Source organism: Myotis yumanensis, unplaced genomic scaffold, assembly GCF_028538775.1.
Source record: "Myotis yumanensis isolate MYYU_CA2020_CCGP unplaced genomic scaffold, mMyoYum1.0.hap1 SCAF_17, whole genome shotgun sequence".
NCBI lineage: Eukaryota > Metazoa > Chordata > Mammalia > Chiroptera > Vespertilionidae > Myotis > Myotis yumanensis.
In genome coordinates, this window is record NW_027223768.1 from 10,717,544 (window position 1) to 10,743,506 (window position 25,963).

General features: G+C 48.8%; 3 protein-coding genes and 1 pseudogene across 3 annotated transcripts in view; all 4 read left to right on the forward strand.

Moving 5' to 3' along the window:
* NOTCH2 (notch receptor 2) overlaps positions 1-5,191 on the forward strand; it is a 130,458-nt gene extending 125,267 nt beyond the window's left edge. The window contains exon 34 of the mRNA XM_070395869.1: positions 681-5,191. Within this exon, the coding sequence (XP_070251970.1) occupies positions 681-2,069 (1,389 nt within the window). The 3' untranslated portion in view covers positions 2,070-5,191. The remainder of the gene's footprint in view (positions 1-680) is intronic.
* A 6,027-nt stretch (positions 5,192-11,218) lies between these two features.
* On the forward strand, positions 11,219-13,513 carry LOC138996119 (disintegrin and metalloproteinase domain-containing protein 30-like). Its single transcript, XM_070397079.1, has one exon. The coding sequence runs from the start codon at positions 11,219-11,221 to the stop codon at positions 13,511-13,513; it is 2,295 nt and encodes a 764-aa protein (XP_070253180.1).
* A 395-nt stretch (positions 13,514-13,908) lies between these two features.
* On the forward strand, positions 13,909-22,315 carry LOC138996120 (trimeric intracellular cation channel type B pseudogene; annotated as a pseudogene).
* Positions 22,316-22,365: 50 nt separating this feature from the next.
* Positions 22,366-24,735, forward strand: LOC138996121 (disintegrin and metalloproteinase domain-containing protein 30-like). Its single transcript, XM_070397081.1, has one exon. It carries the CDS (start codon positions 22,366-22,368, stop codon positions 24,733-24,735), a length of 2,370 nt encoding a protein of 789 aa, XP_070253182.1.
* Positions 24,736-25,963: the final 1,228 nt, after the last annotated feature.

Sequence of the window (25,963 nt, forward strand, 5' to 3'; positions counted from 1 at the left end):
CGCGGTACTCAGCCTGCTGCAGGCCGTTTGCACGTGACTCGGTGCAGCCTCGCTGCCTCGCTCGTCTTGGACGGCCCTTCTGCTGTGCCCTGCCCTGCTCTTGCTCACTTCTTTCTCTTATTTGTTTTCCTGCTGCTCTTCTTTTCTGCTCTTGGACACCACATGTTTTCCTGTTTGCTTTTCTTCCTCTGAGTTTTGGGTCAGGCTTCCCTCTCTGGCTCATCTTCTCCCTTCCCCCTACTTTAGTTCTTCTTTGTGCATGTCCTTTCTCCGCTTTCTTTTACTTTTCCCAGCTCTGCACATGCTTTAGGTTCTCCCCTGCTGCCTTGCTTATTTCTAACTCGTTCGCCTACTTTGATGAGCTCAGTGCTCTTTTACGACTCTCTGCCTCAGCGGCATGTTCGAGTTTACACATTCCCACCTAAGGAGACACTGCCCTCAATGGGCAAAATTGGTTCCTGGGCTGGGGTGAAATAATCGTACTCTTTCGCCTGAGGCATAGATATCCGTTCAGCACATGGCTAGAGAGACAGTCTATCGGTGGCATTAAAATTTCATGCAGGGGGGCAGTTTGGGAAAAAATGTCTAAGGGGAGGGTGATAGTGAAAGGATGAGAAACATGGCTCTGGTCTCAAAAGAGTCATTCATTCAACTGTGCTCTTCCTGGGCCTTCCCTGCAGGAGGAGACGCCGCTGTTCCTTGCTGCCCGGGAGGGGAGCTATGAAGCCGCCAAGATCCTCTTAGACCATTTTGCCAACCGGGACATCACAGACCACATGGACCGCCTGCCCCGGGACGTGGCTCGGGAGCGCATGCACCACGACATCGTGCGCCTGCTGGACGAGTACAACGTGGCGCCGAGCCCTCCGGGCTCCGTGCTGACCTCCGCCCTCTCCCCCGTCATCTGCGGGCCCAACCGGTCCTTCCTCAGCCTCAAACACACTCCGATGGGCAAGAAGCCCAGACGGCCCAACGCCAAGAGCGCCGTGCCCACCAGCCTCCCTAACCTGGCCAAGGAGGCCAAGGAGGCCAAGGGTGGCAGGAGGAAGAAGTCGCTGAGTGACAAGGCCCAGCTGTCGGAGAGCTCCGTGACTCTGTCCCCCGTCGATTCCCTCGAGTCCCCTCACACCTACGTTTCCGACGCCACCTCCTCCCCAATGATCACATCCCCTGGCCTCCTACAGGCCTCGCCCAACCCCATGCTGGCCGCGGCCGCGGCCCCCGCCCCCGTCCACACGCAGCATGCACTGTCCTTCTCTAACCTCCGTGAGATCCAGCCTTTGGCCCATGGGCCCAGCACTGTGCTTCCCTCGGTGAGCCAGCTGCTGTCCCACCACCACATGGTGCCTCCAGGCAGTGGCAGTGCGGGGAGCGTGGGTAGGCTGCATCCAGTCCCTGTCCCGGCAGACTGGATGAACCGCATGGAGATGAATGAGAGCCAATACAATGAGATGTTTGGTATGGTACTGGCACCAGCTGAGGGCACCCCTCCTGGCATAGCTCCTCAGAGCAGGCCACCGGAAGGGAAACATATGACCGCCCCCCGGGAGCCCTTGCCCCCCATCGTGACTTTCCAGCTAATCCCCAAAGGCGGGATTGCCCAACCCGCCGGGGCGCCCCAGCCTCAGTCCAGCTGCCCTCCGGCTGCTGCAGGCTCCATGCCCACCATGTACCAGATTCCAGAAATGGCTCGTTTGCCCAGCATGGCGTTCCCCGCTGCCGTGATGCCCCAGCAGGACGGGCAGGTCGTTCAGACCATCCTCCCCACCTACCACCCTTTCCCAGCCTCCGTGGGCAAGTACCCCACGCCCCCTTCACAGCATAGTTACGCTTCCTCCAATGCGGCCGAGCGAACGCCCAGCCACAGTGGTCACCTGCAGGGGGAGCATCCCTACCTGACCCCATCCCCAGAGTCTCCTGACCAGTGGTCAAGTTCGTCACCCCACTCTGCTTCTGACTGGTCAGACGTGACCACCAGCCCCACTCCCGGGGGGGCCGGAGGAGGTCCGCGCGGACCGGGGACACACATGTCTGAGCCAGCACGCAGCAACATGCAGGTTTACGCGTGAAAGCCTGCCTCCGGTGCAGGCACAGAACTGCCTATTGTAAATGCTGCTGAGGACAAATGAAGGTCATCCGGGAGAGAAATGAAGAAATCTCTGGGACCAGCTTCTGGAGGCAGAAGAGAGGAGACGCTCTTACCTTTCAGCTACTGCAAGGAAAGCAGTCCAATCAGTGTCAGCGGGTGTCTGCAGGGCCCTGGGAGGGAGCGATACGCCTCCTAATTTCTTGCCCATCAAGCCAAGTGCGTTGGAAATGCAAGATGAATACGAGACTTGGGACCATGTTTACCCTCTTTTACTTGGAGACTGGACGGATGCCTGTTGTAGCTCAGACATTCTTGCAGCTGGGACTGCGCTGTACGCCCTGGGGGCTCCTGCCCTGTCCATGAGAAGATTCCACGGGGAGTTATCCCTGGAATTCTAGCTGGACTGACCTGTCTCATCCTCTCGGCCTTGGCAATTCTTCGGACTGTTTGGTGCTTTGAGTTTTGCACCTGTCTGTGTTCGCAGCCACATCAGCACGGTACCGACCCTCTGTGCCTTTAACCATTCCTGTTCTGGAACGTAACTTTCACTGCCTTTTCCCTCCCGTTTTCCACTCTCCCTGGGGGTCTCCCGGGGTGACTTTGGTTATGGTTCTCAGCATAAACCTGCCTGTTTCTTTAGAAAACGGACATTCGGCATCCTCCTGCCTGACAGCATTCCTGGAAGAGGAGCAAAATATTTTTCTTTGAACCCCATTTTGGGACAGGAGATCCCTTCAGGATGCTCCCAAGCTCCCTGGCCTGCATGCAGGGCTTCATGGAAACCTTACGGGAGAGAGGGTGAGAGTCCGTCTTTCTGTTCGTGGCCTAGTCAACGTGCAGTTTTACCCTTGGCAGTTGGGTACTATGACCCTTGAAAAAAAAAAAACCCCACCAGGACTCAGAATGTTGGAATGACCAAGAGATAAACTCACTGATGCAAGAAGTGTTCCCACTGGCTGGTGGCTTCCCTCCCTGCCCAGCAGCGCACTGACTCCCGTGGGAAGCCTGTACGCGCCGCCCCGCCGGCAGAACCCTCGAGGGCTCCCCTCACTCACCCAGCAGACAAAGCTGTCTGTATATTGAGCCTTTCCTTCCATTGGTCCTCACAGAAGAAAATCTCTCAGACACATTCTCTCACCTTCTAGAATGGAACTGGCCTCAGCTCCGGGCAGCCCATGGCAGCCGTCTTCCCTTCGTTTCCTGATTCTCTTTCTGACCACAGGCCCATTCACCAGTCTTCCTTCCGCACAGGAGGGGCTGAGTTACTGGTTCCCCCAGTAGGTTCTCACCGAACACAGGGGTTTATTTTCAAGGGCAGGAAATGGAGCCTTGGCCTCGCTCTCTAGGGTCAAGGCCAGTCCCTTGGAAAGGGAGGAACGACGAGGCAGGCCTTGCTACTTCTTGCCACCATTCCATTTCCTTTGAAGCAGTCATGGCATCTCCTTGTAGGTAACTAACAAGCTTATCAGGGACATTTTTCTTTCCTAACGTCACCGTCTAGATGACAATGGACAGTTACAGACTCACTGTCCTCGACACCCTCGTGTTCAGTGTGGAAATGCATCTCACCTAAGTCTGCTCTTAGTATTTGTGGTCTTGGCAGCTTGCATGACCCTGGGTCAGGGGCAGGAGTGTTCTAGGTAACACCAGAAGTAGGAAGCTAAAGAATAGTCCCCCCCGACCCGGCCCCCTTCTCCCTGAGTCGGCAAATAATTGTCACATCGACCTGGTGCTATGCTGTCATGGCACCGGGGAAATCAGTTCCCCGGAGCAGGTGGTAGACATTAGTAGGGGCGTTGCCTGCTCTGTTTTGGGGTGAATAACAGTCTTCCTTCCTGCCGTGGCTGAGTGTCCACCAGGGCCTCCCACTTACTTGCTTTATCTGCCTGTGGCCCCGTACAGAGGAGCCCAGTGTGTCTGTTAGCAGGGAAGTCTACAAAGGATGCTTTTCAGTCCTGCCCAAGTTCATGAGCCAAGAAAAAGAATTAGTTCTGCTCTAATATAAGCAGATTGTCTATTCATTCTGCATTTTATTCTCTCAGGTGGCAACTCTACCAGCCCCTTTCATCGTGTGTAACATTCTGTCACTCTAACTGCTGACTCTGTCGTTGGCCGCATTTGTTAATTCACAGGTGGGGGGGGTCACCTGTCTGACTCACCATGGAGCCCCCCCACCTGCCCCGCTTACTGAAAGCATCACCTCTGATCCAGCAGCTTGAATCTTTGATAACCTCCCTCTCCCAGCACTGCAGGCCTCACTCGCTTGTTTCTCCGTGCAGCCCTTTGGGTTTCGGGGAAGGAACGAGAAAGCTGCCGTCACAGACCACAGGCTTCGCCTTTCAGGCACTGGTCGGTCTCTGAGATTATAAGGACCCTTGAGTTGTATCATATCTAATAGAAGAGACGGTGAGTTGGAGACTCACCTTCTCATCTGGTTCTGAATGGCAGGCGAACTTTTAAGGGGACAGAGCTTTTATACCATGTATAGGTCAACCCCCCACTTTGGGTTTATTTTTATAAATTCTTCCTTTGATTCTTCTGTCATCCTCTGGGGATAGATTTTTTTATTTGTTTATTTCTTCTGTTTCGTGTGAAGCATCATTTGCTGACTTAACTTGATGGCGAGGGAGGGAGGGGTTTGAGGGCAAAAGAGACTGAGTCTTTGGTGTAAGAGCCATCAGCTATGATGCTCAAGTCCATTATGTCATCTTACTATTAAGTTTGGTAGCCCACAGTTCTTGCACAGAAAGGAACCAAAGGTGGAGTGTGCTGTCGGCAGGTGGCTTCAGGAATTTGGCCTTGACCGATAACATTGAATGCATGATGACGTTTTGATTGGACGGTTCTATGCCCCGAGGCTCCACCCCTAACTGTCTGGTACTATGCTCCTTCGTTGTGTACATTTATCTGAAGAGTGATACTATATGTTTGTATGAGAAGGCCCATAACCAATAAGATGACTGCATATTCCTAACTAGGCATAGTAAGGAAAATGCACACTTTGTTTTTACTTTTCAAAGTTTCATTCTAAAAGTAGTTAAGATGAAATTTATATGAAAGCATTTTTATCACAAAATAAAAGCAGTTACCTGTCAAACTCAATGGCGTGGTGGTTTTCATTTCCCTTTGCTTCATCCTGGTCCCATGGTGACGACCTCGTGCCCTCCTTCCTCTTCGAGAGAAATCCTTCGCTTTCCATTCTGGGCCCCACAGGGAGGGCCGGGCACGGGGCTTCCTTTCTTCTCTCTCCAGGCAGATCCGAAATCAGTGCTTTTGAGGAAGGCGCTTCTGTCACATAGGAAGCATCGCGAGACTGAGTCCCTTTCCTTTGCACCAGCTGGTGACAGACAGTGACTCAGGACACAGCGCCTTCCAGTGGAAATGGAGGTGTTTGCCAAAGGCAGAGCTGAGGGTTAGGATATACTGAGTAATGCTGGTGGGGCTGGGACCCAAACCGCCAGTGTGCAGTATTATTCCTCAGATTGTATATAGAACTTAATGTGTACGGTTACAAAATAGTATTTTGCATATAAGTATGTTACCAAGTTTATTCATTTACTTGCGGAGTCAGTGAAGTGAATGTTTGGACACAGATATTTGACATGGGTGATATCTGTGGCATTCGCCGCCTCCTATCAATTTCCATAGCATATTTGCCGAAATAACGTTTTAACACAACTGGCAGCACATATGGTTATCCTGGGAGGGTTATGGTTTTATATAAACATATAATACATGTGGGGAGCTTCATGTTGGATTTTGTAACGGTGTGGGAAGAAAATGCTTTTGCGCGCTAAGGAACGCCTCACCCGAGTCTTGGCCTCTCAGAGCTGGGGTTCCTCTTCAGACTTTGGGAACTTAGACTTGCTCCATGGAAACCTGCTCCGGGGGACCTGGCCCGCTCTCCACCTTCCTCCTCCCCCTTCCACTTCCAGCCTGAACCCCCAGCCCTCGATGGGGCGGGGAGAATCCAGGGCCCTCCCAGCCCTGAGATCTGAGGAAGGAGGGCAGGCTGGAGGCCACGGCTGTCAAGTCACATAGCTGGGACGGTAGATTTGGACGCCAGGCCCTGGTCACGCAGTCATGCAGCTACCAAGCCTCCCAGCCCAAGGAGAGGCACTGAGTTCCTCTTCAGAACGTGATGGTGATCAAGACCAACCGACCCCTGGGCAATGGGCAAAGGGGGAAGGAACTACGAGCCTGTCGCTGCCTCTGCCTCGGTGACTGCTCCCCTGCGGGTGGCTGTGAGCGTGGCTGGGTCTTCACCTCCCCTCCAGGACAGTCTTTTAAAAATAAAATAGGAATCAAGTCCTTGCAAAGGCCCTGAAGAGAGAGGGTGTATGTGGTGTGTGCGCGTGGGAGGCAGAGGGATGGGATACAGAACAGGTATTCAACTTTTCCTTCTTTTGACTTGGAGCTTAGCAAGACACATTTATTAATTTTTTGAAATATATTTTTATTGATTTCAGAGAGGCAGGGAGAAGGAGAGAGAGAAACACCAATGATGAAAGAGAATCATTGATCGGCTGCCTCCTGCGCTCCCCACACTGGGGATCCAGCCCACAACCTGGGCATGTGCCCTGACCGGGAATCGAACCATGACCTCCTGGTTCATAGGTTGATGCTCAACCACAGAGCAACACCGGCCGGGCAGCAAGACACATTTAAAACATTTGCACCAGTCAAGACCCAACTGAAAAGTGTGGGCAAACTCAAATTAGGATAATAACAGAAGGGCTCACTTACAACAGGACTGGTTATGAGGTGTGTATGTGAGGGGGAGGTGAACCTTAGTGGGCAGTGCAGGAAGTCCTGGCTAGCATCAGCAGAGTGATGACCACTTCAGTCCAAAGGGAGGAAGGCTAGGAGAGGTCACTGAACCTGGAAGGTATCTCAGGAAGAGCTGTGACTTCTATCGAGGAACACAAAGAGCCATGGCCTCACCCTCACCCCACGACCCCACCCCCAGCAAGGAAGCCAGGGAATAATACCCTGACCTCGTTCCCCACCCCACCTCCAGCCTGGACTTCCTATTTGCTGAATCCAGGAGGAAGTCCGAAAATGAAGGAACCTGTTGGATTTGACCCATTGATACAGTCAGCTTCCTGGGGGGCAGAGCTTGGGAGAGAAAGGAAGAGAGTGGATCTGACGGTGCAAACATATTATCTAAAACATTCTCCCTCCATCTGTGACATTTCTAAGGAACTTCTACCCTTTGAGACAGCATAGAGGGACCTGGAGAGTATCAGGCTAAGTGAAATAAGTCAGTCAGAGAAAGACAAGTATCACATGATCTCACTCACATGTGGAATCAAACGAACAAAATAAACTGATGAACGAAGAGGATTCAGAGACATGGAAGCATGGAACAGAGGGTGGGATCTCAGAGGGAAGGCGGGGGAGGGTGGGTGGGTGGGAGGTAATCAACCAAAGACCTTGTAGGCATATATGCATAACCCATGGACACAGACAATAGGGTGGTGAAGGCTGGGGGGCAAGGACAGGCTGGAGGGGGGCCAATGGTGGGTAAAAGGCGGCATATGTAATACTTTCAACAATAAAGATTTTAAAAAAAGAAACTCCTACTGACAGCCTTCCTTTGATGTGTCAAGGTGGGGAACGCAAAATAAAAGCAATGATGTATTGATAATCTGATTTAACGTCTTTTCCTGATCTACTTACTAGTGTGCTTCTTCACTACTTTGGCTTTGAGCACCCAAACTGGAGAAAATCAAAAGCAGCAGGATGGATGAATTATGGTACCTTCATTCAGTGGATTTAGACACAGAAATGAAAAAAAAAAAAAAAGCAACGATATGAGGAATCGTCATTGGCATAATATTGAGCAAAGGAAACCAGACACCAAAGAAGACACCCTGAGTGATTCCATTATCTAGTTCAGGAAAAACAAACCAATGGTAAGTAGAGATCTGAAGAGTGGGTGCTTTTTGTGGGAGAGGCTTCTTGACTGAAAAGAGGGTAAGAAGATCTTTCTGAAGTCCGAAGGTGGCGATTACATAAATGTATACGTCTGTAAAACTCCCTTAAGATTTGTGCATTTTACTATTGTAGGTTATCTATACTAATAAAAGGGTAATATGCTAATTAAACTGGGAGCCCTTCCGGATATCCTTCCAGACAAAGTCATGGTGGTGGGGCTAAGGCGGAAGCAGTTAGGGGCGATCAGGCCAGGAGGGAAGGGCAGTTGGGGGCGAGCAAGACGGCAGGGGGGGGGCAGTTGGGGGCCAGCAGGCCAGCATAGGGGGCAGTTTGGGGCGAGCAAGCCAGCAGGCAGAGTGGTTTAGGGGCAATCAAGCAGGCAGGCAGGTGAGCAGTTAGGAGCCAGCAGTCCCGGATTGCGAGAGGGATGTCCGACTGCCGGTTTAGGCCCAATCCCTTGCAGTCGGACATCCCCCAAGGGGTCCCAGATTGGAGAGGGTGCAGGCCGGGCTGAGGGACAACCCCCTCCCATGCACAAATTCCATGCACCAGGCTACTAGTTCTATATAATAAAAGGCTAATATGCAAATTGACTGAATGGTGTAATGACCGGTTGCAATGATGTGCACTGACCACCAGGGGGCAGACGCTCAATGTAGAAGCTGCCCCCTGGTGGTCATTGCATTCCAGAAGCCAGGCTCACAGCTGGCAAGCGCAGTGGTGGTGATGGGAGCCTCTCCCACCTTCACGGTAGCACTAAGGATGTCCAACAGCTGGCTTAGGCCCGATCCCCCCCACCCCCCAGGGCTCCTGGACTACAAGAGGGAGCAGGCCGAGCTGAGAGACCCCTTCTTTCCCTGAGTGCATAAATTTCATGCACTGGGCCTCTAGTACTTTAATAAAATATATCTGACAAATGCCTAAACACATAATATTATGAAAATAACATGTAATTGCCTGGCCAGTGTGGCTAAGCGGTTGAGCATCGACCTATGAACCAGGAGGTCACAGTTCAATTCCAAATTGGCACATGCCTGGCTTGTGGGCTCAATCCCCAGCAAGGGGAGCGCTGGCGGCAGTCAATCAATGATTCTCTCTCATCATTTATGGTTCTTATCTTTCCCTCTCTCTTCCTCTCTGAAATAAAAAATTTTTTTAAAATAAGAATAAATAAAAATAAAGAGGCCCTAGCTGATTTGGATCAATGGGTTGAGTGTTGGCCTGCAGACTGAATGGTCCCAGGTTTTATTCTGGTCAAGGGCACATGCTAAGGTTGCCGGCTCAATCCCCAGTAGGGGATGTGCAGGAGGCAGCCAATCAATGATTCTCTCTCATCGTTAATGTTTCTATCTCTCCCTCTCCCTCCTCTCTGAAATCAACAAAAATATATATTTTTAAATAAAATAAAAATAAAGAGGACAAGATAAACTTTTTAAAATATAGACTCTTTCCCATTAGTGATTAGTTGAATCAAACCAGATGGTGAAGGAAATCATATGCATTCTGGCTCTGGGGCACAGAAGTCATCTCTTGATGTCAGGTGAGAAAAACTGGGTTGTTGAGAGGGTATGTATGGAGCGTTCAACACCATAGTCAGACAATAGGTGGAGCCTCAGGATGGTGATTTGCTACACCATGGAGGCTGCAATATTACACAAAGACACTAGAGGGAGCACATGAGTAGAAACTGGCAAACTCCTTCAAACAAATTATGCACACAACCAGAGAGAGAGAGGGAACTTGAGAGATATCCGGAAACTCTAGTCTGGCGTGTGGCGAAAGTCCACTCTTTATGAAACCAGACAGTAGTCTGGGAGGCTTGGCTTATTCTCAGAAGCCAAAATCCCAAACATTACACCAAAGACAAAAAAACACAAGACAAACAGGCAACCACAACATGTTTGGATGAATCAATTACATCTCGAAACCATGCCCAAAGAAATGAAGATATATAACGTAAAAAGAAGGAATTCAAAATTACTGTCATAATGATATTCAATGAGTTAAAAGACAGAACAGGTAGCTAAAAAATTTCAAGAAAATGTGGCATGAAAAATGAGATTACCAATAACAACAAAAACTATGAAGACCAGGCAAATAGCTGTTCTGTCAATGAAGAACACAGTACCTGGACAGAAAATTTCACTGGCGGGACTAAACAGCAAACTTGACCAGGCAGAACAAAGAGTGAGTCAAACTGAGAAAGGACTTTCATAGTTAATGAAATAGAGGAAGAATTAGAAAACAATGAAAGGAGCCTACAGGACTTAGATTTCATCAGATGAAATAACATATGCATTATGGGAGTCGCAGAAAAGAGACTATTTGAAGAAACAGTAGCCAAAAATCTCCCAAATCTGAAGAGAGAAATGGGTGTACACATACAAGAAACTTAAAAACTCTAAGATAAATTAAAGAGACCTCCAAAGAAAAAACTTTTTTTCTTTAAAAATTACAAATTTGGCCCCCTCCCCTCCTCCCACAAACACACAGACTTTTCTCCCCTCAACCCAGCCCTGCCCCACCCAGGCCTTCTTAATCAAACTGTCAAAAGTCACAGTAGGTTCTCTTGCCTGAAGCCAGCGGCCACCCAGGGTGGGGTGGGGGTGGGGGTTGGGGTGTAGCTTCTACACTGACATTTTCAGGCTCTGCTGCTGCTCCTGCTTGCTCCCTGCTCCTGCTGGCTCCCGGCTCCTGCAGGCTCTTGGCTCCTGCCCTTTGTCGCAACCGAGTCCAGTGGGAAACTGGGAACCACGTGGTGGCGGTGTGAGCAGAGAGGCCTATAAACACCGATTCCAGCCGGTGGAGAACATCAGGGCTGTCCCAGGGCCTGAACAAACAGACGAAATGGAACAGGATACAGTCACCTGAACAGGTTCTCCTTTCTTCCCACGATTTCTCTACTCCTGCTCCTTTGCCCAAGCTGCTCTCTGACTTTCACCGACCCTCGAGCCAACAGTCTCTCTTTCTCTGGATTCCCGCGCACCTTTGTGGCGTTCCTTCCACGTGCGCCCAACGGCACCGCCCAGAAAACGAACTAGATGCCTTGGGCAGGACCTGCGCCCTGACCCATCCTACACCTAGGCTGGCGCTCCAGCACACCTTGCCCAGCGAGCCCCCGCGCTCTGCGCGCCTCTAGCGGCCGTGCCGGGAAGTGCAGGGGCGGACTCACTGGGGAACAGCTGTGCCATGAGGTCAGTGAGGACCTTAGTCTCCCAAGGCCATTTGCTCCCAGTGCTGGTCCTGGCGTTGCTCCTGGTTGACTCCCTCGGCGAGGATTTAAATTTTCACCCGGAGTGGGGGTTTGACTCATCTGAAATCACCATCCCCAGAAAGCTGAGCTTCCGGGGAGGGAAGCAGGGCGCGACCAAACGCATGTCCTACCTCCTGCAGGTACAAGGCAAGAAGCATGTCATCCACCTGTGGCCCAAGAGGTTTCTGTTGCCCCGGCACCTGCAGGTTTTCTCCTACACAGAAGAGGGGGAGCTCGTGGAGGATCACCCTTACATACCCAGGGACTGCAACTATGTGGGCGTGGTGGAAGGAGCTGAGGATTCTGAAGCTACTCTCAGTACATGCGCGGGGGGTCTCCGAGGCATATTGAAAATTGATGCCAAATATTACCAAATCGAGCCCCTCAGGGCCTCTTCCGGTTTTGAACATGCCCTATATCTCCTGAAGAACGAGGGGGGGTTTCAGGATCAGCTCTCTGGCGTCACTGGTGATGAAACAGAAGAGCAGATGGCCCAGCCTGACATCATGGCTCGGTATAGTGACTTTGCTGACAGCGTTAAACACCAAAGGTACTTGGAGTTGGCCATGGTCTTTGATCACGATAGATATTTGTATTTGAATTCCAATCTGAGTCAAGCAATAGATGATGCCATTCTTATGGCTGGGGTGATAGATACTTACTATCAAGAGATCAGTCTGAGAATACATCTAAAAGGTGTTGAAGTCTGGACGACTACAAACAAAGTAAGACTTTCATATGATAAAATAGTTTCGGCTTTAACCCAATTTAGGGCATACAGAACACATGCCCTAAATTCTAAGATCCCGGCAGATTGGGAACATATATACATTCAAGGAAACTTTACCGATCGCAATTCATGGCACTGGGGGAAAGTGTGTGGTAAGGAATTTGTTGGATCTGGAAGTGTTATTATAGATAAGGATCTCCTTTTACCTGCCATTTGGACGACTCATGAAATAGGCCACAGTGTGGGAATGGAGCATGACACGCAGTACTGCCAATGTAGGGGGCAGCACAGTTGCATCATGGGCACTGGACGCACTGGGTTTAGTAATTGTAGCTACAACGATTACATAAACTACGTACGTCAAAAAGCAACATGTCTGACTGACATCCCAGGACTAGGGTTTGTGGTTAAGAAATGCGGAAACAAAATTGTGGAAGACAATGAGGAATGTGACTGTGGTTCGAAAGAGGACTGTGAAAAAGACCACTGTTGCGAACCAGATTGTAAATTCAAACAGGGTGCCATGTGTAGCACGGGACTTTGCTGCCACAGATGTCACTTTCGTCCACCTGGGTACGTGTGTCGGGAGGTAGAAAACGAATGTGACCTGGCAGAGTACTGCAATGGGACCTCGAGCTTCTGCCCAAATGACACGTATAAGCACGATGGCACCCCGTGCAAGTATGATGCCCGTTGTTTCCAGAAGGGGTGCTGGTCCACATACATGCAGTGCCAACGCATTTTTGGATCTGATGCCAGGGAGGCTCCAGATCAGTGCTACGAAGCAGTTAATTTAATAGGGGATCAATATGGCAACTGTGGTATCATTGCTGTTGCTCAGTATGAAAAGTGTACCAAGCAGAATTCCTTATGTGGCAGAGTGCAGTGTATAAACGTCCCAACCCTCCCTGACATGCCAGATCACATGAGTGTGGTTTCTACTCATCTGCAGAATGAAAATCTGTTGTGCTGGGGCCTAGGCTACCATCCGGCCATGGTATCCATGGGGATTCCTGACTTGGGTGTAATCCATGATGGCACCTCCTGCGGCAAGGGCCAGATATGCTGGAACAGAACTTGTGTGGATACTTCCATCCTGAAGATTGACTGTGTGCCTGAGAAATGCAATGACAGAGGCTTTTGCAACAATAACAGAAACTGCCACTGCGTGGACGGCTGGGCGCCTCCGTTCTGTGAGGACCAAGGGTATGGAGGGAGCGTTGACAGCGGGCCGCCGAGACAGGTGGAGTTGAAGGTGCCTGCCTCCTTAAGGATCGTGTACCTTTTGATGTTACGCATTGTTTTGTTCGCCCTCTCAGTGACTTTAGTGCTTCTCAGGGTATTGACTAGAGATTTATCAAAACTCAAACAAAAGAGAGAACCACCTACTAACACGGAGATAGATAATTCAGGGCAAGATGAAGAAATTCAAGTAACATACAAACCAAAAAAAAAAGTAACCTGGAAACCCACAGTCGCTTCCGAACACATGCTCACATAGGAAAGAAGCTTATTGTGTATCCAAAGGCTCCTAACTCTTCCTCCAATTCTTTTTTACTTACTGTTCCTTCTAGTTTTGATCAGCAAATAAATGATATTCTTGTTTGGGAGACAAACCAGTGCACTTTGCTTGCCTAGTGTTCGCTTGGCCTAGTTCGTGAGCGAGGTTGGCGTGTCTTGAGAGGGATGCCCTGGTGGCTTTTCTGAACTAAAGCTCTGTGAGTCTCATGCAATTACAGTGGCTGTCAGAGCAGAGTCCTGCCTCTCAGAATCCCAGCAAACAGAGGGATCCTTTGCCTTTCCCTCGGCCTCCCTCGGTGTGGCCAGTGAGAATGCCTGTGTCTGGCCTCTGCTGAACAATCAATGGTGACCTCCATGGTTTACAAATGGGAAGCGATGCTCTACCAGGAGTGTCCCTCAGATAAGCTTTTCGCCCTGGATAGTCACTGTCTGGGCCACTCCAGCTCTATGGACCTGTGGTCTCTGACTCAGGTTTCCCAGGGCTTCGGTCTGGGTGACCTCAGTTGGGTTAAGGACACTAATCTACTACACCTCTGGCTTTGCACCTCAGTCTATAAATGATGACACACCTGGTGCTGTCCAGAAAGGAAGAGTCTAACAATATTCTATGCTTTGGGATTCTGCTCACAGGGACACCTCTTTTGTATGTGTGTGCTGAGGAACACCCGGCTCTAGGTTTGCCACATCCCTAAGTGGAGCAGAGAGTGAGGAACCCCTTCTACACTCATGTCTGGCTGTAAAAACTCCCTCCCCTTTGTCCGGTGCTCTCTGGGGAGGAGAGGAGGACTAGGTGGCCCTTGGGAGGAGTCAGTGTCCAACTGTCCTCCCCAAGGAGGGTCTCATCCTTCCCAGACCTTGTCAAAACAAAGGTCATAACAAGAAACAAAGAAGGTCCCTACATAATATATAGGGATCCAACAAGAGGATAGAGTCCTCATAAACATAAATGCATCTAATATAGGCGCACCTACATATATTTTTTAAAAACTCTTGGTGAAAAAAATAAAAATAAAAAAAATTTAAAAAACCTCTTGGTGAGCTTTAAGAGTGAGATCAACAACAATACAGTCAAAGTAGGGGACTTTAACACCCCACTGTCATCAATGGATTGATCTTTCAGACAAAATAATCAACAAGGAAACAGAGACCTTAAACGACACACTAGATCTGATGGATTGAATTGATATTTACAGAATATTTCATCCCAAAGCAGCAGAATATACATTGAACATGGAACAGTATCAAAAATAGAGCACATGTTAAGTCACAAGACAGCCCTGCCCCCAGCTCTCACCACGTGAACCAGAACCCGTCACCCCGGCTGCTCGGGTGGCTGTGGAGCAGCGGCGGTGGCACGGAAGAATCCTGTTTCAGGTCGGTTTACTACTATGCTCCACTGTTTTGGTGGAAGACTTTTATCCTATTTACTGCTTGCAGAGCCTCCATTGAGCTTTCTTGCAAACAACACTAATATATTACGGGCATCTTCAATCTGGTATACTGGGGGGTGGGGGGATTGGCCATGTGTCCTAGTTTCCCAGGGGTATTTTGACCTGCCTGTTCAACTCTTGGCTGCAGGAATGAAAGACATGACCAGAACTTGGAAAATAGTAGGTGGAGTCACACATGCTAACAGCCATTACAAAAATGGCTGGATAGTCAGGATTGCTATTGGATGGGCCCGAGGTGCAGGTGGTAGCATTATCACAAATGTTGAGCTATTGGTAAAAGGAGGTTGGACACCGCAAGATGATGAGTGGGTGAAGATGTCCTAGCCTGCCAAGGTAACCCTGCTGGGCTCAATTATCTTCACACTAGAAGCCCGTTGCACAAAGATTTGCGCAATAGGCCTTCCTTCCCCTGGCAGCTGGCACCAGTTTTCCGCCAGCTCCCGGGACCCAGGCCTTTGGTCCAGGTGCAGAGAGGCTTGGCTTCTCCTCTCCCCTCCGCAGTGAGGCTTGGCAGTGGAGAAGCCAAGCCTCTTCAGTCTTCAGTCTTCACTCTGGCCGGATCCTTCATTCTTTGCTCCACGCCTGCGTATGCAAATTAACCGCCATCTTTGTTGGGTTAATTTGCATGGTTGCTCTGATTGGCTGGTGGGTGTACCGGAGTGACACCAAGTTGCATGTTTCTCTTTTATTATTGTAGATGAATGAGTTCCCAATGAGATGAAAGAAGAAATAAAAAAATTACCTGGAAACAAATAAAAGTGAACACACAACAACAGAAACTCTATGAGACACAGCAAAAGCAGTCCTAAGAGGAAAGTCCATAGCATTACCAGCCTTCCTCAAGAAGCAAGAAAAAGCTTAAGTAAACAATCTAATCTTATACCTAAAGGAATTAGAGCAAGAAAACCAGAAAAATCCCAGAGTAAGTAGAGGGAAAACAAAACAAAACAAAACAAAAAAACAATACTTATTAGAAAAGTTAAACAAGACTGATGAATCTTTAACCAGACTCATCAAGAAACAGAGAGTGCCCTGGTAAATAAAATCAGAAATGAAATATCCAAAACATATGAAGTACTCATACAACTCAACAAAAGTAAGACCATCAATCCAATTTAAAAATGGGCAAAAGACCTGAATAGACATTTCTCCAAAGAGGACATACAGATGGCCAAGAGACATTATAAAAAAAAATGCTCAAAATCACTAGTCATCAGAGAAATGCAAATTAAAACAATGAGATATCACCTTATATCTGTCAGAATAGCTATCATCAAAAAATCAAGTGCTGGTGAGGATGTGGAAAAAGTGAATACTAGTTCACTGCTGGTAGGAATACATATTGGTGCAGCCACTATGAAAAACAGTATGGAGCCTCCTTAAATAATTAAAAATGGAACTTCCACTTGATGTAGTGATCCCACTTCTGGGAATATATCCTAAAAACCCAAAACATCAATCAGAAAAAATATATGCATCCCTACATTCATAGCAGCTCAAGTGCCCATCAGTAGATGAGTGGGTAAAAAAGCTGTGGAACATTTCCACATGGAATACTATGCAGTTATAAAAAAGAGGGTTCTCTTACCCTTTGGGACAGCATGGATAGACCTGGAAATATTATACTAAGTGAAATAAGCCAATCTGAGAAAGACAAATATCACATGATTTCACTTATTTGTGGAATCTAATGATTAAAATGAATTGAACAACAAAATAAGACCCGAAGCAGGGAGGCATGGAACAGACTGACATACCTTGATGTGGGGTTGAAGGAACAACAAGAGATAAACCAAAGAATTTATATACTTACTAGAGGCCTGGTGCATGATATTCCTGCACGGGGGCAGGGGAGGGGAGCTCCCTCAGCCTGGCCTGTGGCCTCTTGCAGTCCCGGACCCCTTGGGGGATGTATGCCTGCCAGCTTAGGCCCGCTCCCCATGGACATCTCCTGAGGGGTCCTTAGCACTGCTGTGGAGGCAGAGGTGGAAGAGACTCCCGCCACAGCCACTGCACTAGCCAGCCATGAGCCCAGCTTCTGGCTGAGCAGCACTTGCCCTGTGTGAGCGCACTGATGACCAGGGGGCAGCTCCAGTGTTGAGCATCTGCCCCTGATGGTCAATGCCTGTCATAGTGACTGGTCATTCAGCTGTTTGGTCTATTTGCATATCAGGGTTTTATTATATAGGATATGCAAAGCCCATGGACACAGGCAATAGGGTAGTGAAATATTATGAACAACTATATGCCAACAAATGGGAAAACCTGGGCAAAATGAACAAAGTCCTAGAAACATACAATCTTCCAAAACTCAATCAGAAAGAATCAGAAAAGCTAATATAGACCAGTAACAACTAATGAAATTGAAGCTGTAATGAAAAAAACTCCCAGTGAGTTTTGCCAAACATTCAAAGAAAAATGAACACCTATCCTCCTCAACCTATTACAATTGAGTCACAGTTGATACAGGATGTGGTGAAGAAATGAGAGAAAGAGGAGATGAAGGTAAGCTAACCTCATCTCTACTCTCTAGGGACCTATACATGGGTCACCATGAACACAGTGTGGATCAGGAGGGCCCATCTGGAGTTAAATGACCTTCCTTCCTGGTGCTTCCCTGGTTCACAAAGATGCTAGAGAAACTAATTAATTACACTGAGCTTTCATATGTAAGACTGGTTGGTACACATATTGGACCAATCTGAAAAGCACAGGAACATAGCTAAATCTGCACTTTTTTTTCACTTTTTTAAATTTAAATTTATGGAGGTAACATCAGTTAATAACATTAACTAAGTTTCACATGTGTACCTTTCTATCATCTGTATATGCCACTGTGTGCTCACCAGTGAAAGTCTAGTTTCCTTCTGTCATCATATATTTGAACCCCTTTATCCTCTTCATGCTCCCTCTTTTCTTATCTATAAAATTAAACTACAGGAAACCTCCAGATCACTTCTTTCGGGAGAAAAACAGACACTCACGAAGTGAATGAGTATCAGAGACTCTAAGTCACTCTGAAGATCTCCTGGAATGTCTGACTTCTGAGATGTGCTTTGTTTGGACTGAAATGCTGCCCCAGAAAGCATCCAGGGTGCTGACCAGGAAAAAGCAAAAAAAAAAAAAAAAAAAAAATGAAGGACACTGTTCACAATTTGAACATCATTAGCACTTAGAGCAGCGGTTCTCAACCTGTGGGTCGAGACCCCTTTGGGGGTCGAACGACCCTTTCACAGGGGTCGCCTAAGACCATCGGAAAACATATATATAATTACATATTGTCTTTGTGATTGATCACTATGCTTTAATTACGTTCAATTTGTAACAATGAAAATACATCCTACATATCAGATATTTACATTACGATTCATAACATTAACAAAATTACAGTTATGAAGTAGCAACAAAAATAATTTTATGGTTGGGGGTCACCACAACATGAGGAACTGTATTAAAGGGTCAGGGCGTTAGGAAGGTTGAGAACCATTGTCTTAGAGTGTGGACTCAGGAAGGAGACATGACTTGGGTTGGTGAACACACAACACAACAAACAGCTGATATAGTATAGCATTGTGCATCTGGAACCTATATAAATGTATTAACCAATATCACTCCAATAAATGCAATAAAAAAAAACTAAAAAAAAAAAAAGAATGTGGTTTCAGGAGATGGCCTCAATATTGCTTCCTTGTCTGGAGATTCTTAGGAAAATGTGGATGGGTTGGCATGCTTTGAAGGCTGCCCAACTCTGAAACAGGAATATGGAGGAAATTTGTCTTGGAAATGACTTGGTTTCCTCTTTGCCTCTAAATACACTCTTCATTTTTTCACCTGTTGTAAGTATGGCAATGGCGATCAAGTTGTGTTACACCCATGTTACCATGACTTGGACAATCACAGCAGCACGCTGGGATATGAACCCGGCACTCTGGACTCTACATCAACCCTGCATCAACCATACTCGTCCTTCTGTGAGTGATGAGGCCATATTGCCTCTCTCTCTCTCTACCCACAAAGGAGGCTAAGGTTCCCCTATTCCTTGTATACAAGTGGATAATTTTAAGAGATGTGTCCAGCCCTTGGCTGACAACCCTCCTTAACCCCCATTTGACCAAGAAGGTCCTAGAAAGCCAGGTGGTCTCTTGTGATTCTTCCCCCAAGACCATGTTTACTTGAGCAGGAAGAGACACCCGCCCACTGGGCCAGTGAGACTTTCTCATTGGAAGGTGTGAGCTCTGGTCTGCAAATGGCCCTGCTTCCTGTGAATCTCTGCAAAGCCTATTGCTCCAAACTCACCTGAAATCCACCAGATGCTTTTTTGTGCTCTCACTAAATTCTTTCTGCAGTTTTATTGTTGTTTGCTTGCTTGTCTATAATCCTTCAAATTAGTCAAATTGGATTCTGTGACTTCAAACCAAAAATAACTTACTTAGAGCAGTGTCACATCACCCTAGCTGGTTTGCCTCAATGGACAGAGCATCAGCCTATGAACGGAAAGGTCCTGGGTTGGATTCTGGTCAAGGGCACATGCCCTGGCTGTGGGCTCGATCCCATGCAGGAGGCAGCCGATCAATGAGTCTCTCTCATCATTGGTGTTTCTCTCTCTCCCTCTCCCTTCCTCTCTGAAATTAATAAAAATATATTTAAAAAACAACAACAGTGTCCCATCGTAAGAGCACAGGCGAAAGAAGCGATTCCAGGCAGTGCACCCCACTTTCAGTGCCCAGTGAGCGAGAAGCCACATTACAAGCAGCAAGTTGTAAAGTTTCCCTCTGTCTACACACTCATCCAGACCCCAGCCCACCACCTAGGACCGCATTCTGAATGGGTCGTGGATTCTTACCCTGGAACTTGAGAGTCTATTCATAACGACTATGAGAATGGATCCTTTCCCCCAGGGCCCTCCATGCAGGCCTTTCTCCGCCCATTACAAGATGCTTTTATGTCTCTCTGCTTTAAGGCTCCTGATGCCATAGGAACAGGTCTGGCAGCTTTCTGAGAGATTCTGGGCCTTCCCTCTCTCTGCTGCCTGCACAGCCCTCACAGCTACTTCCTTCCTTTCTCACTGACAGCTCCTCACACCTTGCCTTCGCTGTCCCCCCAGGGAACACACCTGATACATCCTGCCACAGTGATAACCATCACAGAGAAAACCAAGTGCTGCTCCCCCACCACGGCCCCAGTTTCCAGGGGTTTCCAGTGAGCTTGTTACAATGGGACCCAGAGCAGCCCCGCCATCCTACAGGCATCCATTCAGTTGCTGGTAAGTCTCTCAAATTCCTTTTCCTACTGCAATGTCTCATGTCTGGGGACCAGCCCGGAAGCAAATTGCTTTTGGAGGGTTTCACAAAGATCCATTCAGCCCTGCTGGGGAGTTATCTAAACGTGGGGAGGGGAGGCATTTGCCACTGTGAGGCAGGGGATGTTTTTCATATGCTCGAGCAACTCAATAGGGACTTTGTTTTCAAACTTGGCATGTGCGGGTCCTGGAAGAAGCCCAGGGCCCTTGACAAGTTTGAAGGAATGCGTTTGGAAATCACAAAGTAACATGAGGGCAGCTCCCCCACCTTTGCCCCCACCTAGGCCATTGTCCTTACAGGGAGAGGGAGTTCTCAATAAATCAGTGCTCTGTACTGGCAGGTCCGCTCTGACGAAGGCACCCACTGGTTAATCTTCCACTGGTACACTTTCCTTTGATCTGAGACACAGTGCTTCTCTGTCCATTAAGCACAGTTGTGACCATAATGATTCCTCCAATAAGTAAAACAGAATCCAGTGAAACCTGTGAAATGCTGCCTGAGCAAGTAATTCAACACCTTCCCACACACACACACTAGAGTAGAAAGCACAACCTTGCAAAGATGACTGTATCCTCTATGAGCAGAGACATTTCTGCGGGGGGCGGGGGACTCTGCTGGGACAGTCAGATCACACAGGGGAGTCCTCTGGGACACCCCGGTCGCTGTGCAGAAGGGGAAGAGGCTATCTCCAAGGCCCTGGTCACACCTCGGGTGCCCACAACTACTGGGCCATGCTCCTCACAGCCTCCTGGTATCTGGCATCTCTCCTCAGCAGGTCCCAGCAGTTCACGTCTGGCCCATGCAGAACATCACTTGTCTGCATTTTTACCAGAGTTTCCTAACTATTCTTCCTGACTCAGGCTGGTTCTTTCTCCCTTTCCCTGGATGCAGCCAGAATGAATTCCCTAGGACAGTGGTCGGCAAACTCATTAGTCAACAGAGCCAAATATCAACAGTACAACGATTGAAATTTCTTTCGAGAGCCAAATTTTTTAAACTTAGACTATATAGGTAGGTACTTTGTTATTAACTTAATTAGGGTACTCCTAAGGCTTAGGAAGAGCCACACTCAAGGGGCCAAAGAGCCGCATGTGGCTCACGAGCCGCAGTTTGCCGACCACGGCCCTAGGACAAACCAGGAATGTTCTTCTAGTGACAGAATCCCACAACAGACTTTTGACCTTGGGGTTTAGCCTTCCCAAGAACAAGTCCCTCCATTGTCTGAGCAGGGTCTTCTACAGACCTTTGGGGTCTGCTTTCTCACCCATCACGTACACTACAAACAAACAATCACCTGCCTTTCCCTGAAAGTTCCTGGGTTTAGCTCTTTCTCGGGTACTTTTGTCTTCCGAGATTCTCCCACCAGTGCAACACACACCAGCAAACCACACTGACCCCTGGCACCCCAAGGACACACAAGAGGAAGAACCACCTGGCAGTGTGAGGCCTTCTGGGAAACGGCCTGTTGCCTGAAGCCAGTGGCTGCCCCGTGTGGGATGGGGGTGGGGTGGGGTGGGGGTGGGGTGGGGGGGTAGCTTCTACACTGACATTTTCAGGCTCTACTGCTGCTCCTGTTGGCTCCCGGCTCCTGCAGGCTCCGGGCTCCTGCCCTTTGTCGCAACCGAGTCCAGTGGGAAACTGGGAACCACGTGGTGGCGGTGTGACCAGAGAGGCCGATAAACACCGATTCCAGCCGGTGGAGAACATCAGGGCTGTCCCAGGGCCTGAACAAACAGACGAAATGGAACAGGATAGTCACCTGAACAGCTTCCTCTTTCTTCCCACGATTTCTCTACTTCTGCTCCTTTGCCCAAGCTGCCCTCTGACTTTCACCGACCCTCGAGCCAACAGTCTGTTTCTCTTGGATTCTCGCGCACCTTTGTGGCGTTTCTTCCACGTGCTCCCAACGGCACCGCCCAGAAAACGGAACTAGATGCCTTGGGCAGGACCTGCGCCCTGACCCATCCTACACCTAGGCTGGCGCTCCAGCACACCCTGCCCAGCGAGCCCCCGCGCTCTGCGCGCCTCTAGCGGCCGTGCCGGGAAGTGCAGGGGCGGACTCACTGGGGAACAGCTGTGCCATGAGGTCAGTGAGGACCTTAGTCTCCCAAGGCCATTTGCTCCCAGTGCTGGTCCTGGCGTTGCTCCTGGTTGACTCCCTCGGCGAGGATTTAAATTTTCTCCCGAAGTGGGTGTTTGACTCATCTGAAATCACCATCCCCAGAAAGCTGAGCTTCCGGGGAGGGAAGCAGGGCGCGACCAAACGCATGTCCTACCTCCTGCAGGTACAAGGCAAGAAGCATGTCGTCCACCTGTGGCCCAAGAGGTTTCTGTTGCCCCGACACCTGAAGGTTTTCTCCTACACAGAAGAGGGGGAGCTCGTGGAGGATCACCCTTACATACCCAGGGACTGCAACTATGTGGGCGTGGTGGAAGGAGCTGAGGATTCTGAAGCTACTCTCAGTACATGTGCGGGGGGTCTCCGAGGCATATTGAAAATTGATGCCAAATATTACCAAATCGAGCCCCTCAAGGCCTCTCCAAGTTTTGAACATGCCCTATATCTCCTGAAGAACGAGGGGGGGTTTCAGGATCAGCTCTGTGGCGTCACTGGTGATGAAATAGAAGAGCAGATGGCCCAGCCTGACATCATGGCCCGGTATAGTGACTACACTGGACCCTCGATGCACCAAAAATATTACGAGTTAGGCCTGCTATTTGATCATGAGAGATTTGAGTTTTCAAATTCCAATATTACCGATATCACAAATGATGCCATTCTTCTGACTTCGATTGTCGATACTTACCTTCAGCAAGTCCGTACGAGAGTACAACTGCGTGCACTTGAAGTATGGTCAGATCAAGACAGAGTGAATATTAATTTTCCGACATTACAGCAAGCTCTAGGCCAATTTTTGATATACCAAAGAAATATACTAAGTCGACAGTTTAAAGTAGATTGGTCACAACTATTCATCAAAAGGCATTACATTGATGCTCTTGCATGGTCCTGGGGAATCGTGTGCACTGAGAGGTATGCAGGATCTGTATCTGTTTTTCGAGACACAAGCATCCTTGGACCTGCCACTTGGACCGCTCATAATCTGGGCCATAGTTTGGGAATGAGCCACGATGGGCCATTGTGCAGGTGTAGGGGTCGGCGGAGTTGCATCATGGGCACTGGACGACATGGGTTTAGCAATTGTAGTATTATTCAGTTTTTCAACCACGTTCATAAAGAAGCAAACTGTCTAAATAATATCCCAGGAGAAGATTATGTGGTTAAGAGGTGCGGAAACAAAATTGTGGAAGACCAGGAGGAGTGTGACTGTGGTTCCTTAGAGGACTGTGAAGACGACCTTTGCTGCGAACCAGGTTGCAGGCTCAGACCGGGTGCCAATTGTAGCTTTGGACTTTGCTGCGATGAATGTCAGTTTCGTCCATCGGGATATATGTGTCGGAAGGAAGAAACCGAATGCGACCTTGCGGAGTACTGCGACGGGACCTCCAGTTTCTGCCCAAATGACACGTATAAGCAGGATGGCACCCCGTGCAAATACAGCGCCCGCTGTTTCCAGAAGGGGTGTCATTCTGCATATATGCAGTGCCAAAGCATTTTTGGATCTGATGCCAGGGAGGCTCCCACTCAGTGCTTTGAAACAGTTAATTCAATAGGGGATCAATATGGGAACTGTGGGATGATAGGAGCTGGTAACTATAAAAAGTGTACTAAGAGAAACACGGTATGTGGCAGGGTGCAGTGTATCAACGTCGAAACCCTCCCTGACATGCCAGAGCACACGAGCATCGTTTCTACTCATCTGGAGGATGAAAATCTGATCTGCTGGGGCCTAGGCTATCGCCTGTCCTTGGTCCCCATGGGGATCCCTGACCGGGGTGTGGTCTATGACGGCACCGCCTGTGGCACAGACCGGATATGTGTGAACACAACTTGTTATAACATTTCAATCCTGCGCTTTGACTGTGAGCCTGAGAAGTGCAACTACAGAGGCTATTGCAACAATAACAGGAACTGCCACTGCATGTACGGCTGGGCGCCTCCGCTCTGTGAGGAGCAAGGGTACGGAGGGAGCATTGACAGTGGGCCGCCGGGAGAGATTCCGGAGGAGGTGTCCGCCACTGTCCAGGTCGTGTCCCTTATGTTATCTCGCATTGCTTTATTAGTCATCTCTGTGGTTATCGTGTTTTTCAGGCGATTGATAGGAAGCTATTTAAGTTCCAAAGAGATAAAACCCGAAGAAGTAAAACCCGGAGAAGTAAAACCCAAAGAAGTGAAACCCGAGGAAGTAAAACCGGAAGAAGTAAAACCCGGAGAAGTAAAACCCGGAGAGATAAAACCCAAGGAAAAAGAAGTACCACCGGCTGACACTGAAGTGAAAAAACCCCCAGCAAAACAATCTAAAAAAAAGAAGAAAAAGGGACCCAAGTAGCCCTCAGTCACTCAGTAACACAGGGTCATATCTTGAACAAGTTTATCATTTATCCAAATGGCTCTTCATTCTTCTCCAAACTCTTTTCCACTTAATTTTCCTTCATGGTTGATCAGCAAAATAAATGATATTCTTGTTTGGGAGACAAACCAGTGCATTTTGCTTGCCTAGTGTTCGCTTGGCCTAGTTCGTGAGCGAGGTTGGCGTGTCTTGAGAGGGATGCCCTGGTGGCTTTTCTGAACTAAAGCTCTGGATGGTGTGAGTCTCATGCAATTACAGTGGCTGTCAGAGCAGAGTCCTGCTCTCAGAATCCCAGCAAACAGAGGGATCCTTTGCCTTTCCCTCGGCCTCCCTCGGTGTGGCCAGTGAGAATGCCTGTGTCTGGCCCCTGCCGAACAATCAATGGTGACCTCCATGGTTTACAAATGGGAAGCGATGCTCTACCAGGAGTGTCCCTCAGATAAGCTTTTCGCCCAGGATAGTCACTGTCTGGGCCACTCCAGCTCTATGGACGTGTGGTGTCTGACTCAGGTTTGGGTGACCTCAGTGGGTTAGGACACTAATCTCTTGCTTTGCATCTCAGTCCATAAATGACGACACCCCCTGGCAGTATTCAGAGGACAAGGATCTAACAATATTCTGTGCTTTGGGATTCTGCTCACAGGGACACCTCACTCTAGGTTTGCCACTCCCCCTAAGTGGAGCAGAGGAGAGTGAGGAACGCCTTCCACATCCCAGGACCCCCCTGTCCGCCTCCAAAGATTCTTTCCCCTTTTTCTGGTGATTTGGGGGGAGGGGGGCTGAGTAGGCCTTGGGAGGAGTCAGTGTCCACCTCTCCTGCCCAGGAAGGGTCTCATCCTTCGAAGACCTTGTCAACCCAGGTGTTTTCAGTCTTGTTCTAGGCCAGTGGTCGGCAAACTCATTGGTCAACAGAGCCAAATATCAACAGTACAACGATTAAAATTTCTTTTGAGAGCCAAATTTTTTAAACTTAAACTACATAGGTAGGTACCTTGTTATTAACTTAATGAGGGTGCTCCTAAGGCTTAGGAAGAGCCACTCTCAAGGGGCCAAGAGCCGCGTGTGGCTCGAGAGCCGCAGTTTGCCGACCACGGGTCTAGGCTGAGCCTCCCTGCTGTTCTCTCACCAGGCCCCAGGGTACCTCCTTCTCCAAGGACCACAAGTCCACTGTCCACCACCCCAGCATCCTCTCATCTTAGCTACATCA

What these genes read in the sequence shown, in the direction of transcription:
- LOC138996121 (XM_070397081.1), top strand. Translation starts at nt 22,366, where the DNA reads ATGAGGTCAGTGAGGACCTTAGTCTCCCAAGGCCATTTGCTCCCAGTG.
- LOC138996119 (XM_070397079.1), top strand. Translation starts at nt 11,219, where the DNA reads ATGAGGTCAGTGAGGACCTTAGTCTCCCAAGGCCATTTGCTCCCAGTG.